The 17,799-nt window shown below is 38.2% G+C and overlaps 1 protein-coding gene across 1 annotated transcript in view; it reads right to left on the bottom strand.

Moving 5' to 3' along the window:
* Window positions 1–414: 414 nt before the first annotated feature.
* SESN3 (sestrin 3) overlaps window positions 415–17,799 on the bottom strand; it is a 62,664-nt gene continuing 45,279 nt past the window's right edge. The window contains exons 2-7 of the mRNA XM_040257784.1: window positions 11,043–11,108; window positions 7,498–7,695; window positions 5,885–6,067; window positions 3,054–3,290; window positions 2,280–2,456; window positions 415–480 (exon numbers count right to left, since the gene is read on the bottom strand). Coding sequence (XP_040113718.1) covers window positions 415–480; window positions 2,280–2,456; window positions 3,054–3,290; window positions 5,885–6,067; window positions 7,498–7,695; window positions 11,043–11,108 — 927 coding nt within the window. The remainder of the gene's footprint in view (window positions 481–2,279; window positions 2,457–3,053; window positions 3,291–5,884; window positions 6,068–7,497; window positions 7,696–11,042; window positions 11,109–17,799) is intronic.

Genomic DNA, 17,799 nt, shown 5'->3' with positions numbered 1-17,799 from the left:
CTGTCCATGGGATTTCCCAGGCAAGAATATTGGAGTGGGTGGCCATTTCCTTCTCCAGGGGATCTTCCTAATCCAGGAAAAGAACTTCCATCTCTTGCATTGCAGGTGGGTTCTTTACCACTGAGCCACCAAGCAAACCCAAGTTTTTCACACTTACAAAAATTAATGTCTAAAAGTAAATGCATACTACTTTAGTACAATGTTTGCATTTTAAAATATTGGCTTCCCTAGAAGGTTTACCCTATGCTCATTACTTTCCTTTGTCCCACTTGTTTTCTCTGGATGACTTTTTATAAACAACTCTGATTTTAACTCCCAAACATATACTGATAACTTCCAAAACTTTATTTTGGGCTTAAAACCCTCTCCCGTTCAACCCTGGCTTTCCAAGTGTGCAGACCAGGAGCATGGGCATTACGTGAAGCCATGATTGAAACGTAGTTTCTCAGGTCCCGGCACAGACAGACTGAACACAAAAATCTGCATTTCAACAAGATTCCTCAGTGATTCACATGCATATTAAAGTCTGAGAGGCACTTGTAGCTGTTTCCAGACTGGCGGTTTTATAGACATCACAACTCAACATGTCGCAAATATGGCTGGTTACATGATCTTTAAGGCTGGAAAGGTCATCATGATAAGGCCTCTATCTACCTAGTCAGCTTCCTGTTCACAATACCTACCTTATGTGTCACATCCTAACAACGCAGAAGCAATTGCTCCTGCACCCACCATCCTGTTTCCTCACCACTGTGTGTTGGCTCAGGCAGGTGTTCTATTTACCACCAACTCCCCACCCCCTAGCCACTGCCTGACTCCCTTGCACTCAAGTCTCTAAGGTTTGGCTCAGAGCCAAGCGGCTAGGGGAGGTCTCTCCCTAGGACCACTTCTGTCTACATCCCTCCCTCTCCATCACTGGCTCCATTTACTCCTCACATTCTGCTTCATGTTGCATTTCTTTCTCTCCCACTAGCAATGAGAGCCTGCTGAGGGCAGCAATCATGTCTCATTTAGCCTGGAAACATTAGTGCCTACCACCCTGCTGAGACTACGTGGAGTACAATAAATGTCTGTAGTATGAATAGCAAACCAATAACCAAAATGCTTCTTTATATTTGGGATTTCCTGCTGGTCATAAGTTCTGAGAAATCATTATTAAATATACTCAATGTGGTAGATAAAATCTTTCATAAAAGAAATCACTGGGGAAATGATAAAAGAGGGATCTTGCTCTTCCTGGTAAAATTTCTGAAAGCTATTGGTCAGTGTCATATTTAATATTAACAAACCAGTCAGGGCCAAATCAATTACCCTCAGGATTTATGAGACTGACTAACCTTACGACTAGTCATTTTGAAGCCCTCTTTTAAACCTACGGAGCTCTACTTTAAAAATAAATGTTATGTAGATTGACGACTTGGAAGGGTTTAAGCTTTCAAAGTCTACTGACTCCATGCTATTTTAGTAACATGTACTATGTGGTGTTTAATATCTTTTTAAGTTGTAATTGACAAGTTTCCCTCCTATTTCAAAGTCTCTCAGAGTATTAGGAAAAGAAATGTACTTTAAAGACGAAAGCAAAGAAGCCTTTTGATACCGAAAAGCCTAACTTTTAATACAGGATGAATTCCTCCAAATTCAACCTAAGAAAATGACCTAAATAATACATTTTTATATAATTCCAAAGGTTTCTGCAAAGAAATGCAAGTGCAAGTGCAATGTAACTTTAGTGTAACTTTAGAAATAATCTGGAAAAAAGCAGCATTGTGAGAACAATCCTCCCACATACTCCACACCCACGAAAAAGAGATATTTCTTACAAATTACATCTATTGAAACAGGATTTTACTTATCATTTAAAAAATCACACAAGTAGGATGGATTAAATACTCTTATCTAACTTTATAAGCAGTTGGTCTGCTCTGAATAACATTTTATCCAGGATAAGAGCATGAACTACATACACAGCTGAAGTACCTCTCAACTGGATCTGAAATATATTCAAAGATGCAGCAACACAAGAGGGGAAGCAATAGCATCAGCATCAGGTAGAGGAGAACTAAATAAAAGGAACACAATAGTGGAATCATTCCATTACCCATATGGAAAATACTGAAGGTGGTCTGAGGCAGTCAGTCTGGGTTTAAGAACAACAGGGATCTTCCCGACCCAGGGATGGAACCCGGGTCTTCTGCATTGCAGGCAGATTCTTTATCATCTGAGCTACCAGGCAAGTCAAAGGCAAAGAGAAAAGGCAAAGATAGTGAAATAGAAAAAGCACCTGAATGAGGAAATGAATGAAAAGTATCTCCAGAGACCACAAAAAGACTTTCTTTCTTCTCCTTCTCAAAGCGAGTGGTCATTTCTTCCTGAGACGCCTCTTCATCTTCCCTTTCTTCTTGAAGCCTTTTCATTCTCTCCATTAAGGCCTCTAGCTCACTTAGAGAATCGACAATCTGGAGCCAGAGAAGATAATATTGGGTGTTATTAATATTAAAAGTTGTTCCAGTAAATGTCTCCATTTCCTAATATCATCTTATGTACAGTGGCACTAGCATAGTCATTAATTTCCTAAGTGGGCTTTCCATTAACTCCAAAGAAAACCATATGGCAAAATCAAACATTTTCAGAGGTATGGTGTTTCTGCTTCAGCTATAAACACAGAAAGTTTATATGAATGGATTTAATTAATCCAGAATTCCACTGGGTTGGCCAAAAAGTTCATTCAGGTTTTCCCATAACAGCTTTCAGAAAAATGCAAACAAACTTTTTAGCCAACCCACTACAGCAGAATTTGATATATATTAGATTATATTACCACTTGTTTCTAAAACTGGGGCAGTCTTACAAGCCTTATGATTTGTAATTGCTTTAAGAGCCTCCTTAAGACAATTCAGAACTTCAGCAACAGGTTAAATTTTTAGGGTAATAAAAGGTTATACAAAATATTTCAAGCATATAATATCCTATTTAATCAGATAATTTCTCTAGATGTTTTTAATGTAGCAAGTTTAAAGGCAAAGTAGTAGAGAAAAACAGTTAAGAAAACAAACCCCGAAGTTGCTGCCTGTAAGGGATGCATTCTCTATGTTGTTGTCATTAGCGAGATCACACACACAGAAGTTGTTGACTGGTATTAGCCTGAATCCATTGGAGATTTCTGGGTCTCTTTCTGGATTGATGCCACTACCAAAAACAAAGCTTGCCAAAGCATGATAATGAGCCAGTAGGACCACAGCATGTACCAGTTCAGGCAGAGACCAATTATTTTCTCCAGTTTTGACAAGTTTCTGAAATGAGAAAGCCAATCAATAATAAAAGTGAAAGTCACAGAACGTTACAAAGCAATTTTATAAAGTATGGAAAAATGTATAAAATTTCATATGTCCATTTATAGTAATAATACTAAAAATTCCATTTAAACTGTTTCATATATTAAAGATACAGCTTTGGTCAAACAATATTACATTAAACTTATCAAAACTGACAATAGAATTACATTGTAGCTTATCTGAAATTCCTTATACATATAATGGAGTTTCTGTTTCCAAAGTACTTTTCTGTATTATGCTATTTTAATAAGGTATTTCAGAGAACCCAAGAACATTGATGTTAGAAGGGACTTTAAAGTTTCTCTAGCAAGACCATTCATTTGAAGGTTTTAAAGGTAGAGACTGTACCTTAAAAATAACAAATATTTAATTCAGTAGGTCAACTTTTAATTGTCTTTTAGATATACAGCAGATGATAGACACTGTAGAAAACTACCTCACATTTGAAGGGACATTAAAAAAAAATCTGCTCTATTTAAAATGGATAACCAACAAGGTCCTACTGTACAGTACAGGTAACTCTGCTCAATGTTATGCAACAGCCTGGATGGGAGGGGAGTTTAAAGGAGAATGCATATGTGTATATGTATGGCTGAGTCCCTTTGCTATCCACCTGAAACTATCACAACAATGCTAACTGGCTATAATCCAATACAAAATAAAAAGTTAAAAGAAAAACAACAAAAACAAAACAAAAATATCAGACCACTTTTTTTACATGCTATTTTACTGGATCCTCCAGATGAATGGGCTTCCCTGATAGCTCAGTTGGTAAAGAATCCATCTGTAATGCAGGAGACCTGGGTTTGATCCCTGTGTTGGGAAGATCCCCTGGAGAAGGGAACGGCTACCCACTCCAGTATTCTAGCCTGGACGCAAAGTGTTGGACATGACTGAGTGACTTTCACTTTTTCCAGAAGGATGTTGGAATCATAAGTGAAGCCATTAAACACAATATTCATTACAATTCCAGCTATTAATCCATTCAAGGTTTTCCCCATCAATCTTTATCTAATTAATTTATCTCTCAGTGTGTGTATGGGGATCTGTTCTCAAATCTAAAACTTTCACTTGGCTCACTTCACATCTAAAAACTAAAACCAAAAAACTGCTTTTGCTTTACTCTCCATTATTTAACTACATACAAATTTAATACATTACCAAAAGGTCAGGGGGAAAAAAAGGAAAAATCAATCATATTTTACCACTTTAATGTAACTTTTACATATCTTCTTTTATTTTTCAAAGTATAATTAAATAATCAGAGTATACATCCATTTTTCTCTGCTTTTCAAACTTTTTGAAAAATTTGATTTTCATGAGGCTCTACTGTCTTCAATTAATTATATTAGGCATGGGCATATTGTAGCCCAGTACTACATTTCCTTACACATTTAAATTGCTTCTAGTAAAAATTAAAAATAAATAAATAAAATTAAAATTAAAATAAATAAATAAATTTCTTATTTGCTACTATAAATAGCACCTTTCTGTTATAGCTTTGTTCATATTTTATAAACAAGCCCTAACAGATAATACAAATCTGAGAGTATACAGACTGACAAAAGCTAAGTTTGGTTTAACTGGGCAAATAACTAACAAAATGAGGGAAAAAACAAAACCAAGGATATTTCTAATGCATTAGAAGAAGGGATTTTAAGTACCTAAGGCTTCTACTGATAATGATTTAGCTGATGACTTCTACTAACTGAATAGTGCCAAGCATGGTGCTAAGCATTAATTCAACAACCTCATCCTGGAGGCTTTTCACAGATGCTGCTTTTGAAGGGCAAGTGCTCCAGTACAGTTCTCTTTCTTACCTAAGTTCTAGTCTCTAGAGGCATGTAAGTATATACACATCAGGTGGCAAATCACTTTTATTTGCAAAATCATTTTTAAAAAATCTTAAAATTATGAAATGTTAGAACTGCAAAAGAGTTTAGAACTCGTTTAATCTAGGCGTCTCATTTACAGAAGGGTGAACTACCAAGGCCCACAAAAGTTAACATACTAAAGGTCACATACTTTGTAGTTAAGAGTTAAAGATTAGAACCTACGTATATTATCCTCCTAATGCATGTTCTTTGTTCTGCCTACTGCTTGAAAATAGAAATCAACTTTTCTTATAGCTATTTGCTAATTACTGATTACTTAAAAGAGAAGTGGGCTTTCCTGGTAGCTCAGCTGGTTAAGAATCCACCTGCAGTACAGGAGACCCCTGTTCAATTCCTGGGTGGGGGAGATACACTGGAGAAGGGATAGGCTACCCACTCCAGGATTCTGGCCTGGAGAATCCCATGGACTGTATAGTCCATGGGGTCACAAAGAGTTGAACATGACTGAGTGATTTTCACTTACAGAGAAGTATTCATTTATATTTAACTTAAACCCACTGACTTACGTTTTCTACACATTTTAATACACTATTTTTTATTTCTCAAATTCCTAACATACAAGTATTTCAAATTAGGTCTTAAGCAAAATACTTAACTGAAAATAACTCTAAGAATCATTAGTAAAATTTCTTTCTCCCCTAAAGAAATACTTGGTACCTGAATGTGCTCTTTTGTGATCAGCCAGGGTCGGTGTGCTAACAGCTTGTTTATTTCATTAAGATTTTTCAGTCTTTGTGGTACATATTGCAAACCATTCAACCATTCAGCAATACCTCCTGTCTTTAAAAATTCATCCACATGCATGTTTATTAAGTAAGAACACTGATGTCTAGCTGCAGCCTACAACACAAAGAAAACAGTTGGTGGATAAAACAGTCATGGTATGGTCTTATTCTACAATTACTAAGACAGTCATTTAAAGTTCATTTTTATAGCTAATAATTCTTTTCTTAAAGAATGCTCTTCCTAAAATTTTCATCACAATGTTGTCACAGATTCTTGAATCGATACGAAAAGCTGATATATAAGTAAATGTCACATGGAGCCAATTACTTCCTCATCCAGAAGTGGTAGGGGTCAATCTAGAACCCATTTTCTATTTATGTGAAGGAAGTATATGTTCATTATGGTAAGTGAGATCAACTGTATTCTATTTAAAATACAATAAAATCTCATTAACTTGTACCAATTCAGAATATATACTATTTTGAGTATTTTTCTTATTCCGTTTGAGATAACTGTGAATCAGCCTTATCTGTGCCCATACTCCTATTGAAATGAAACTGAAGCTCACTGACCCTTTCTTTCCTAGGCAAGCCAAAATCAGCCTTGATAAACTGGTAAATCCATGCAAAACAGACTTTTCACCGCTTGTTTCCTCAGGGCTGCTTCTCAGTGAAATAGTACTGTTTTACTCTGTTTTCCACATCTTATTTCTCTCTTCATCGGTGACCATTCTAAGTTGGCTTTCAGCCTTAGTGTCGTCAAAACCTTAAGCTAAGTAATCTTAGTCAAGTTCATCATTTAACAGAACACAGGATGCAGCCCTTTTTTTGTTGTTTAAAACTTCAGTGAGCATAAACAAATTAAACTTGATAAAAACTAACTCCTGGCTGGCTTTGATCGCTCTGCCAGCCCAGATGTTCCCCTAACTTCTCCAAATATATTGTACTTGCATCTTGTTGTTTTCTCCAGCAATAGTCCAACTGTAGCACTGTTTCTACCTTCTTATTCCTGCTGCCCATCATCCCAATTTATAATTTTCTCCCTCTCAAACATTAACTAGTTAACTAGCTTGTACCAAGTACTAAACTTAGAAGTAGTATAACTTAAGAATTCTTCTCTGACAGAGTCGCCTTTGGTGCTAATACTTTGCTCTTATTTAGCCAAATTAGTGATATTCTTCATGTACAGAATGACTAAATAAAAAGTCACAACCAACCTGTTTTAATACTGAAAGAAAACTATCAGGAGTAAAAGGAAAATTTGAGGGACACCAGGAACATTACTTTCGACCCTATAAACATCTTTAATCATGAGATTAAACATGGAAAACTTTACTAATAATTTAATCAGAAACATTTAGTATATTAAGTGGGTCACAACATTCAAAATGTAACAAGTGGACTTGGAATCCAACAGGTCACAAGCTTCTTGAATTGTTGTTTTCGTGTGATTATACTTAGCTCTGCACCACAAGTAATACCAGCAGGGAGAGGGGCTAAATGAGGACAAAGTCACGTGAACACAGGAACCGGAAGTGAGCGCACCATGATGGCGATGTAGTGCCGGTGCGGTAGAGGAAGGGGGCCGTCCATGCGCAGCATGTAGAACTGGCTCCTCAGGAAGGACTCCAGGTACTGCGTGTGCAGGCTCATGACCTGGGTGATGTTGTCCAAGCGACCGGATGTAGAGTATTCTTCCACAAGAAAGTTAGTACGTTCATCCACTGTGTTTGCCTGGACAACCTTTCAACCAAGAAACACAAAACAAAATCATGGCTGCGAAGTAAACACACCAGTGGTTTACATGCATTATTCCACGACTAAAGCTGATGACGGTCCTTTTGACATTAAGAGACACAGAAATAATGCAGTTGTTCGTACTAGAAACAGAAATGAAAATGAAAGCACCATTCATTTTTGGCTCTGGGACCACAATTTATTAAACAACAAGTGTCAAATATCAAACATTATACACACAGCTATGAAATTGGAGAAAAGAAGCTTCCATCTGTTTTGCCAGGCACATAAGGCAAAAATTTTCAGGGCCTGCTTGCCTGCTATTGTCACACTGATTCGTGGGGAGGGAAAGCATTTAGAATTTTCTCTCAATAGCCTATGAACACACTTAATGACTGTATGTTAGGACAGACATTTTTCAGTCTGATCCCTTGCTTGTTTTCATTATTCAACATTAAAAAAGCTTTCTGCAGTCTTTTTGAGGGACAAAGAAAAATAGGATAATTTGTAGGAAAGTGTTAATTGAAAAATTAATAGGACACTAGATTCCCATTTTGAGCCTATCATATTAATTACTAGAAACAAGGTAGGTTATTAAAATGGACGTGCAGCATCTGAGAAAATCAAAAGGACTTTCTCAAAAACAGATTATTTACATACAGGTTTATAAACAATGGCAGCTTGGGCATCATACCAACAATTGGCTTCTGAAGGTGTTAAGAGCTTATTAGCACCCCGTGGAAGGACTTGTTTCACTGAGAATCAATGGGCATCAGATGTGTGTTTCTCGGCTTGGTTCCTTATTTATTGGCATTTTAGAATGAGAGTTCTAGACTTAAGAAGAATTTGTCCCTTATTTTAGATAAGGTAACTGACTCAAGATTAAACGTCAGCTCGTACAGCTATTTAATAGCAGAGCCTGGTCTAGAATCTGCTGCTGCTGCTGCTAAGTCACTTCAGTCGTGTCCGACTTTGTGCGACCCCATAGATGGCAGCCCATCAGGCTCCCCCATCCCTGGGATTCCAAGCAAGAACACTGGAATGGGTTGCCATCTCCAATGCATGAAAGTGAAAAGAGAAAGTGAAGTCACTCAGTCATGGCCAACTCTTTGCGACCCCATGGACTGCAGCCCACCAGGCTCCTCCGTCCATGGGATTTTCCAGGCAAGAGTATTGGAGTGGGGTGCCATTGCCTTCTCTGGGTCTAGAATCTAGATCTCCTCAAATCTAAACTCGTGGTCTTTCTAAAGATCCACACTGCTCTTAAGAAGCTCTGTTTACTTTTCAGGGCTGGCCTCACAATCTCTTCTGAAGATAAGTACAAATTATACAAAGGCACTATTGATTGAGGAAAATTTAATCCCAAAGGAAATGTAATGTTTGAAAGTGTTAATTGTGAGGAAATGTTAATTACAACGGTGTAAAAAAAAGGCAATTCCACTTTGGCTCACTGTAAAACCAAATGTATTTCCATTTGTTCATGTCCTCCCATTTTGTCAACTACAGGGAACCAAGATGACAGTTAAAAATGGAATAGGATCATGATAAACTTTATATAATTAGGGACAGAATATCTGTTGTTTTTGTTTTGTTTTCCAGCAGAAAATTCTTCTGCTTAACTGATGCCTAAAAGACATTCATAGATTTGTATGATGCAACAGAGCCTGAAAACAGCCGTTGCTTCTGCAAACCAGATTGTCTCCAAATACATTCTGTGTAAATGGCATCATTTCAGGAAGTCTTTATATATGTATTAGGCAATCATTCTGCTAAGAGCAGCCGTGTACTCTATGAGGGAAACAGGACAAGCCCAGCAGTTTCTCTAATGCATGGTCACCACCTAGATCAGCTACAGTCTCTGAGCTCCTAAAACATTACAGGTAACTTTGGAGTTTCATGTAAATGGCAAGGTCACTAAAAAGTCAAAATGAACATGATGGAACTGCTGACTCCAGTGCAACCTGACATGTATTATTATTCAAATTCTACTCATTCTTTGAGGGATACCTGAAATATCATAGGTATTCTAAATACATGTTGACTAATTTCTGAACAATATAGGAATAATGCTAGTGCTTTAAGATAAATGATATCTTTTTGCAATCAGTAGTAAATCAGTATATATAACCACAGTTAATATGAGTTAATAACTCCTTGAAGCAGAGAAAAACTCAATTAGTGGGCCTTAAATTTTTCTTAGCCCAAGTATAAGTTAAAGGCAGCTAGGAATCTCCAGGTCCTAAACATTGCCGTGATCTTTCATAGAGATAAATACCCACTAAACAGGCATGCAAATTTTCTTATAATATCTTTTGTGTCATTTCACAAACATTCTTTCTGCATTTACCATCTTGACTCCCCCAGCTTCATCAAAAGTGCAGCTTGTAGTGGAGATTCTCTGACATTCTGTCTCATCAGAGACTTAGAACCAAATGAAAAGATTAATTACTAGTGATTATTATTTTGCCAACAAAGGTCCATCTAGTCAAGGCTATGGTTTTTCCAGTGGTCATCTATGGATGTGAGAGTTGGACTGTGAAGAAAGCTGAGTGCCAAAGAATTGATGCTTTTGAACTGTGGTGTTGGAGAAGACTCTTGAGAGTCCTTTGGCCTCCAAGGAGATCCAACCAGTCCATTCTGAAGGAGATCAGTCTTGGGTGTTCATTGGAAGGACTGATGCTAAAGCTGAAACTCCAATATTTGGGCCACCTCATGTGAAGAGTTGACTCATTGGAAAAGACCCTGATGCTGGGAGGGATTGAGGGCAGGAGGAAAAGGGGATGACAGAGGATGAGATGGCTGGGTGGCATCACAGACTCGATGGACATGAGATTGAGTAAACTCCGGGAGTTGGTGATGGACAGGGAGGCCTGGTGTACTGTGGTTTATGGGGTGGCAAATAGTCAGACATGACTGAGTGACTGAATTGAACTGAACTGAATATCATGTTTTCTTCAATAGATTTAGTTGGGAAACTCACTTTTTCATTTTAAAATATATTTTCTTAACATTTATATAACCTATAATCACCATGAAACACTGGCCATTTTAAAACCTTAAAACTACATGATAATTTTAAGTTTTATTACTTTTAGCAGCTTTGTTCAGAAATGTTGCATTTGAAATCAAATATGGTAAAATTTATATTTTTCTAAACTTGCAGTACTGTCTAGATGATTATTACACATACAATCTTTCAAGTGAAGTTGAAAAGAAAATACTTCTGTAGTTTTCTGACAAATAAGAATAAGAGCAAAACACGTTTACTTCCATATTAAAAAATGCAGATATTCTTTGACACAATTGAGTTATTTTTAAAATCACTTTATATATATTAAGACAGATTGACTTACTTCCTTCTCTGGAATAAAGGCACTTGGTCCTCTTGTCAAGGGTTGAGATACTCTGATTCTTTTATCCTGTTTTTAAAAAAAAAGTTTTATGTATTAATGATGACTTTCTATGAAAAGTTAAATTGGTATAAATTGCTAAAGTATAAAATAAATGGAATAAATAAATAGAATTATGTAAAATCAAAGCGCTGGGTCTTGGATTCCACCCCCTCCAGCCCCATAACAAACAACAACAACAACAACAGCAGACAACCTATGAGGTCACTGCATGAACAAGATAACGAGACAGACAAGCTCCTACCATGGTGCTGGGTGCACAGGCAGGCTCCTCAAATATTATTTTCCTCAGTCATATTCTATAGCACCAGAGATTTTTTAGCCCATATCTGACATGACTGGAAACCATCAGCCTCCATAATAAAATCATATCTAACAGCATACTAGGACACTGTTGAACCTCAATTTGAAACCTAAAGGAAAAGTTAGATTCTAAGAGTATTACATACAACCTCCTAAAGCAATGGTCTGATTTCTGTTTTTCTTTCTGAATAAAATAGGAATAAGCATATCTAATATAAACTTCTGAAGCTTTAGGTAAGAAAGGTGTAAAACATGGAGAAGTAGAGGTTACTTTCACCTGAGAAATGGAGACTATAACAATGTTTATTGTTCTATCGCTATTCTACTTAGTATTAATAACTGCCAGATTGCCAGTTCATCCTGTGTTCATTTTAACTTTTTAAAAATATTGTTTTTGTGTCCCCATTTAAGTACATTTATCTGTAAGTCAGAAAAATTCCCATCAGGAACAAAATTCCTCCTCTGTAGGCATAAGGAAGAACAGGAAGAGTCAGAGGCAGGCTCTCAGGTTTTGAGATCCTTCTTACCAGGAGAAGAGAGAGGAGGAACAGCCACTTGATTTTCTATAATAAAAGTGATGTTTGTGAAATAGAAGCCCTCCAAAGTCGTAACATAAAAACAGGGACTCTGCTATGGTTTATGAATATTATAAAGACTGAGAAACTGAAGAACAGGGGAACAGATGTCTCCTGTTAACATTACGCTTGCCCTTCTCTTCGCTCCCTTCTTCCCTATCTCTTTCTTCACAAGGTACCTGAATCTTTTTTGTTCCTTACAATCCAAGAGCCTACCAAACACAAAAAGGTATTTGAATTCCTTACTTCATTAGGAAGCAGTCAAGTATTCAACAATCTTTTGAGAACCAAACCAGATACTGTGGTAGCCTCAAGATACAGGGTGAGCAAGATGGACATGGGCCCTGCCCCTCAGAAGTTTGGCACACAATCTCCAACAATGTTTAGGGTGCTACTGAGATAAATACATTAAATAATGATCATCTTAAACTGCTAGTGCTTTAGGAAGAACTAATCATCTAGGTTATATTTGTGAAGGGATGACAAAGAGATCTCAATCTGCTGGTGAAGTACATTAGAAGATTCCATGTCAAAAGAAACAATTTAGAATTTCTAATATTAGCATTTCTTGCCTGCATCAACCATGATCTGGGTTTACCTAGAAAAATAATTTAGAAGAAAATGACAGACTTCTTCCCCTTGCTAGTCTTAGTAAATTATAGGAAATGAAAATCTGAATACTCTCTATATAACACAGCCTAACGCACCAGTATGTGAAAAGCAATTTCCTTGACAACTGATCACTTCAAATAAAGCAGTTAGAGGAACTGATTGTAAGGACAGATCACAGGTTTGAGGGGAAAAATATCAATAGGGAGATAAGTGGAGTCTTTTATATATATTTATTTTTAAAAATACATGAAATTCAGGGAAAATATGGGGAGAGAAAAATAAACTAAAAGTGTACAAAGGGACTTTGGAGATAGAGAATGATTTATTACTAATATGATTTATTTTTAAAAATCATTACTTGATATATTTATCAAGTGATTTATCTTTAAAGGTCTGAAATAGTTATTTTGCCTATGAAAATATTTTCTGGATTGGCCAAGGTTTAAATCTGAAATACATTTTCATCACAAGTGGAACTGCATACTACTATACTTAAAGGAATATAACATCTGTTAATTTTAACCTGTTGAGAAGAAGCAACTGATAATGATTTCATTTGTGTCAACACTCATTTGTTCATTTATTCAGCAGATATTCACCAAGCATTCACAATGTGCTAAGTACAGCCAAAGAACTGATGCTTTTGAACTGTGGTGTTGGATAAGACTCTTGAGATTCCCTTGGATCAAGGAGATCCAACCTAAAGGAAATCAGTCCTGAATATTCATTGGAAGGACTGATGCTGAAGCTGAAACTCCAATACTTTGGCCACCTGATGCAAAGAACTAACTCATTGGAAAAGATCCTGATGCTGGGAAAGATTGAAGGTGGGAGGAGACGGGGACGACAGAGAATGAAGACGGTTGGATGGCATCACCAACTTGATGGACATGAGTTTGAATAAGCTCTGGGAGTTGGCAATGGACAGGGAAACCTGGAGTGCTGCAGTCCATGGGGTCGCAAAGAGTTGGACACAACTGAGTGACTGATCTAAAGTACGATGGGGACACGAAAAAGTAGTAGACTGGCAGAAATGCCTTAACTATATCATAGTTTGTATATGCATATACAAAGCGGTATGGGAGCACATCATTTTATGAATTATCATTTACTTAGTCATTTGCTTCCCCAATGGCTCAGCAAATAAAGAATCTGCTTGTGATGCTGGAGACACAGGAAATGTGGGTTCCATACCTGGGTCAGGAAGATCCCCTGGAGAAGGGAATGGCAACCCACTCTAGTATTCTTGCCTGGAAAATCCTATGAACAGAGGAGCCTGGTGGGTTCCAGTCCATGGGGTCACAAGAGTTAGACACAACTTAGCCACTAAACCACCATGGTTTATGTTGGTGTATAGTTTATATTGGTGTATGTACAGTTTCATTACTGTAAATAGTGCTATGATGCATATCTTTGTATAAAGAGACTTGGGGGCATATTTTGTGGTATTTAAGATGGTTTCTTTAGAAAGATTCCCAGATGTGGATTTACTGGGGTTTAGGTTATAAATCTTTATAAAGTTCTTGTTGCATACTAGCAATATGCTCATGAAAAATGTTTTACCAATTTTATTTTCATCAGTTGAGAAAATGTTCACTTAACTCACTAACTACAAAAGTGAAAAACAGCCTTCAAAAAATGTTTCTGAAACCTTTAATTGTATACACGGTAGTGGTGGTGACTTAGTCACTAAGCTATGTCTGACTCTTGCAACCCATGGACTGTGGCCTGCCAGGCCCCTCTCCCTATGGGATTTCCCAGGCAAGAATACTGGCATGAGTTGCCATGCCCTCCTCTAGGGGATCTTCCCAATCCAGGGATGAACCCTCATCTCCTGCATTGGCAGGTGGATTCTTTACCACTGACCCTCCAGGGAAGCAATTGTATACACAGTTCAGATAAAAATTCCCTAAGCAGAGTTGTGGGTCAGATCTGTGTTTTTAAAAATACAACTCTTGGTGTGATACAGTCACTCCAGAGGGGGGAAATAAAAACAAACCCACACAAACAAAAATACCCCAAAGCAAACAAACAAACCAACCCCCAGCTAGGAAGCTACTGCAATAGCCAAGGGGAGAGATGATGTAGCCTCACCTAAGAGAGCTATTTATACACTGAAAAGTGAGAGTTGCTCAGTTGTGTCTGACTCTTTGTGACCCTATGGACTACAGTCCATGGAATTCTCCAGGCCAGAATATTGGAGTGAGTAGCTGTTCCCTTCTCCAGGGGGTCGTCCCAACTCAGGGATCAAATCCAGGTCACCCACATTGCAGGCAGATCCTAAACTGTCTGAGTCACCAGGGAAGCCCACTGAAGAGAAGGGAAAACTAACATCTTAAAATTATACTAACATGTAGACTTCTTCAGTTATAGTTTTAAAATGGTGTTACTATTGAAAGAATCAGCCTACTTCCTGCTTCTGTAAAAGAAGCATCTTTTCTGGTGAGGATACTACTATCCTTTCAGTTAACTGCTTTGTTTATTTATATGAAGGTAGAAAAGTTCTTTCAATGATCAAGGCAGTTTATAAATTCTCCTTAAAATTCATTTTACTGAACGTTTATTCCCCACCTACTTTCTATCTCTGTATGTTTTTAAAGTTGATAAAATAAAACACAAAAGAAGTAGGATAGTACTGTTGACTTAAAAAACAGTCACGACCTAAAAGTTGAGTGAGTGAGTGAAGTCTCTCAGTCGTGTCCGACTCTTTGTCACCCCACGGACTGTAGAAGCCTACCATGCTCCTTCTGTCCCTGGGATTTTCCAGGCAAGAGTACTGGAGTGGGGTGCCATTTCCTTCTCCAGAGGATCTTCCTGACCCGGGTTTGATCCCTGGGTGGGGAAGATCCCTTGGAGGAGGGAATGGCAATCCACTCCAGTACTGTTTCCTGGAAAATCCCATGGATGGAGGAAACTGGCAGGCTACAGTCCATGGGGTCCAAAGAGTCAGACGTGACTGAGTGATTTTACTTTGTAGCTCAGTTGGTAAAAAGTTGAGAGTTATGTTTTATTTGATGGAAATTTTTAGGACTTAAGCCCAGGAGGCAGCATCTCAAGTAACCCTGAGAGAACTGCTCCAAGGGGGAAGGAGGAGTCAGGTTATATAGAAGTTTACAACAAAGGGCAGGTCTGAACATCGAAAGTATTTTTGTGAATTAAAGAAAACCAGATACCTCAAGTCGAGGAATTTAGCGTTTTTCTACACACGGGAAGATGCAAGAGCCTGGGCTCACTGACATCATTCCTTTCATATGCATCTCAGCTCTCTGGGCCAGTATCCTGCATTTTTTTACATCCTGAGCTTCTGTGCTCACCCCAGGGAGTGGCTGCAGCCATGGCTGCCAGATCCCTTCAGCTTCCTGGGTGCCCTCAGGGCTCAGAAATTCACATTTTGAGAGATGAAATCACCGATGACCCTGACATCCTTTTTTACTGATATGGCAGGAAATACTCCATTTTCTCAATACCATATCCAAAAGATTCCATTTACAACCATAAGCTGGAGTTCTGGTCTCCGGTAATACTTTGTAAAACCTTTCCTCATCTTTCATTTCAAATCCAAAATGCCCAAGAACTGGGTTCCTACTTCACTTATATTCTGATTAACTTTCCTGAAGTCTCTAGACCTGGGTTGCCTTATACAGTAGCCATCAGCCACATGTGACTACATTTAAATTCATTAAATATAATTCAAAGTCCAGTTGCTCAATCACACTGGTCACATTTCAAGTGCCCAACAAACACCTGTGGCTCTGACTCTGACTGCACAGCCTGCAGAGATATTACCACTGGACAAGGCTCCACCATCACAGACTTGCTATTCAAGACTACATCTGATTTTTGTGAAATCACATCTTCAGGCATCTTAATGCCTTTTGAAATGTTACATGACTCCTCTACAGAGTTACTGGTTTGATGGTCACACCTACTCAATCCCATAACCAAGCATTTTAATCTAATTGCAGAAATGCTCTCAACCATATTGAGAGTGAATTCAGACAGAAGCAATTCGGGAAAAGAAAAAAAAATCAGCCAGTTCTAAGAATCTTTTGTCTCAATGTCTTCACATAGTACAGTTTGCAAAAAAGTTATCAAGGACTCTGTCTTTTCCCCTTTTAAAACTTACGGTAAAAAATATATAACATGAGCTCTACCCACCTAACAAGTTATAGTAATTACTGTACAGTACATTACTGTTAACTATAAGCACAACTTTGTGTAACAGATGTCTAGGACTTTGTCATCTAGCATAACTGAAACTTCACACCCACTGAAGGGCAGCTCTTCACAGTCTTCAGATCCCAGCTGAGATGCTACCTCTGTTATCTCCAGCCTTCTCGCCTCTGTGCAAAAGTCAGATCTGCCTTTTGCTAGGCAACTCTCCCCTAGTTTGGCTTTCCTGGCTCTGAAGCCAGGAAACCTCCAATTTCTTTCACCACTTGTACCCTCTTCTTAGACATTCCCTGCATTTCCTTCATCAGCATTCATTCTCTCAAGTGAGTGTTCTGACCCATGGCTTCCATCTTCCTGATACAAACAAAACTCTGCTGGACTATGTGAGCCTCACCATACTGGTGGGAGGAGGGTGGAGTGGGTAAAGGAGAGAGAAGGGTATGTGTATGAAAACCAAGCAGGCCCTGTAACAGACTCCTGCACCTTTGCTAAAGACCTCAAATTAGCACTGCTCTGCCCTTCCATCAGACCTGGGCCATTCTGAACTGCCTGTGACATGCTGGAACCTTAAAATTAACATGTTTAAAACCAGTCTCCTACCATAAACCAGCTGGTCCTTACTTTCCTCTTTAAGTTATAAAATGACCACACAATACCAGTAACCCTGGGTCTGATTTACAGAGTTATCCTGGACCCTTTATCTTAGGAATCTGCATTTAGTTAGTCACTAAATCTGATAATTGCCTTTTCCTAACAGTATCTTTCAGCTCACCTTTCCCCAGGTCCGTCTCAACTGTAAGAGTGTTTCTCATGCTAAGAAATATTTCCCCCTCACAACTGAGAGTCATGTTAATTCTGCTGCTAAGTCACTTCAGTAGTGTCCTACTCTGTGCAACCCCATAGACAGCAGCCCACCAGGCTCCCCGTCCCTGGGATTCTCCGGGCAAGAACACTGGAGTGGGTAGTCATTTCCTTCTCCAATGCATGAAAGTTTAAAAGTGAAAGTGAAGTCACTCAGTCATGTCCAACTCTTAGCG

This window comes from Oryx dammah, unplaced genomic scaffold (assembly GCF_014754425.2).
Source record: "Oryx dammah isolate SB20612 unplaced genomic scaffold, SCBI_Odam_1.1 HiC_scaffold_17, whole genome shotgun sequence".
NCBI lineage: Eukaryota > Metazoa > Chordata > Mammalia > Artiodactyla > Bovidae > Oryx > Oryx dammah.
Note: the sequence above shows the minus strand (reverse complement) of the source record. Positions and strands in the feature narration are given on the sequence as shown.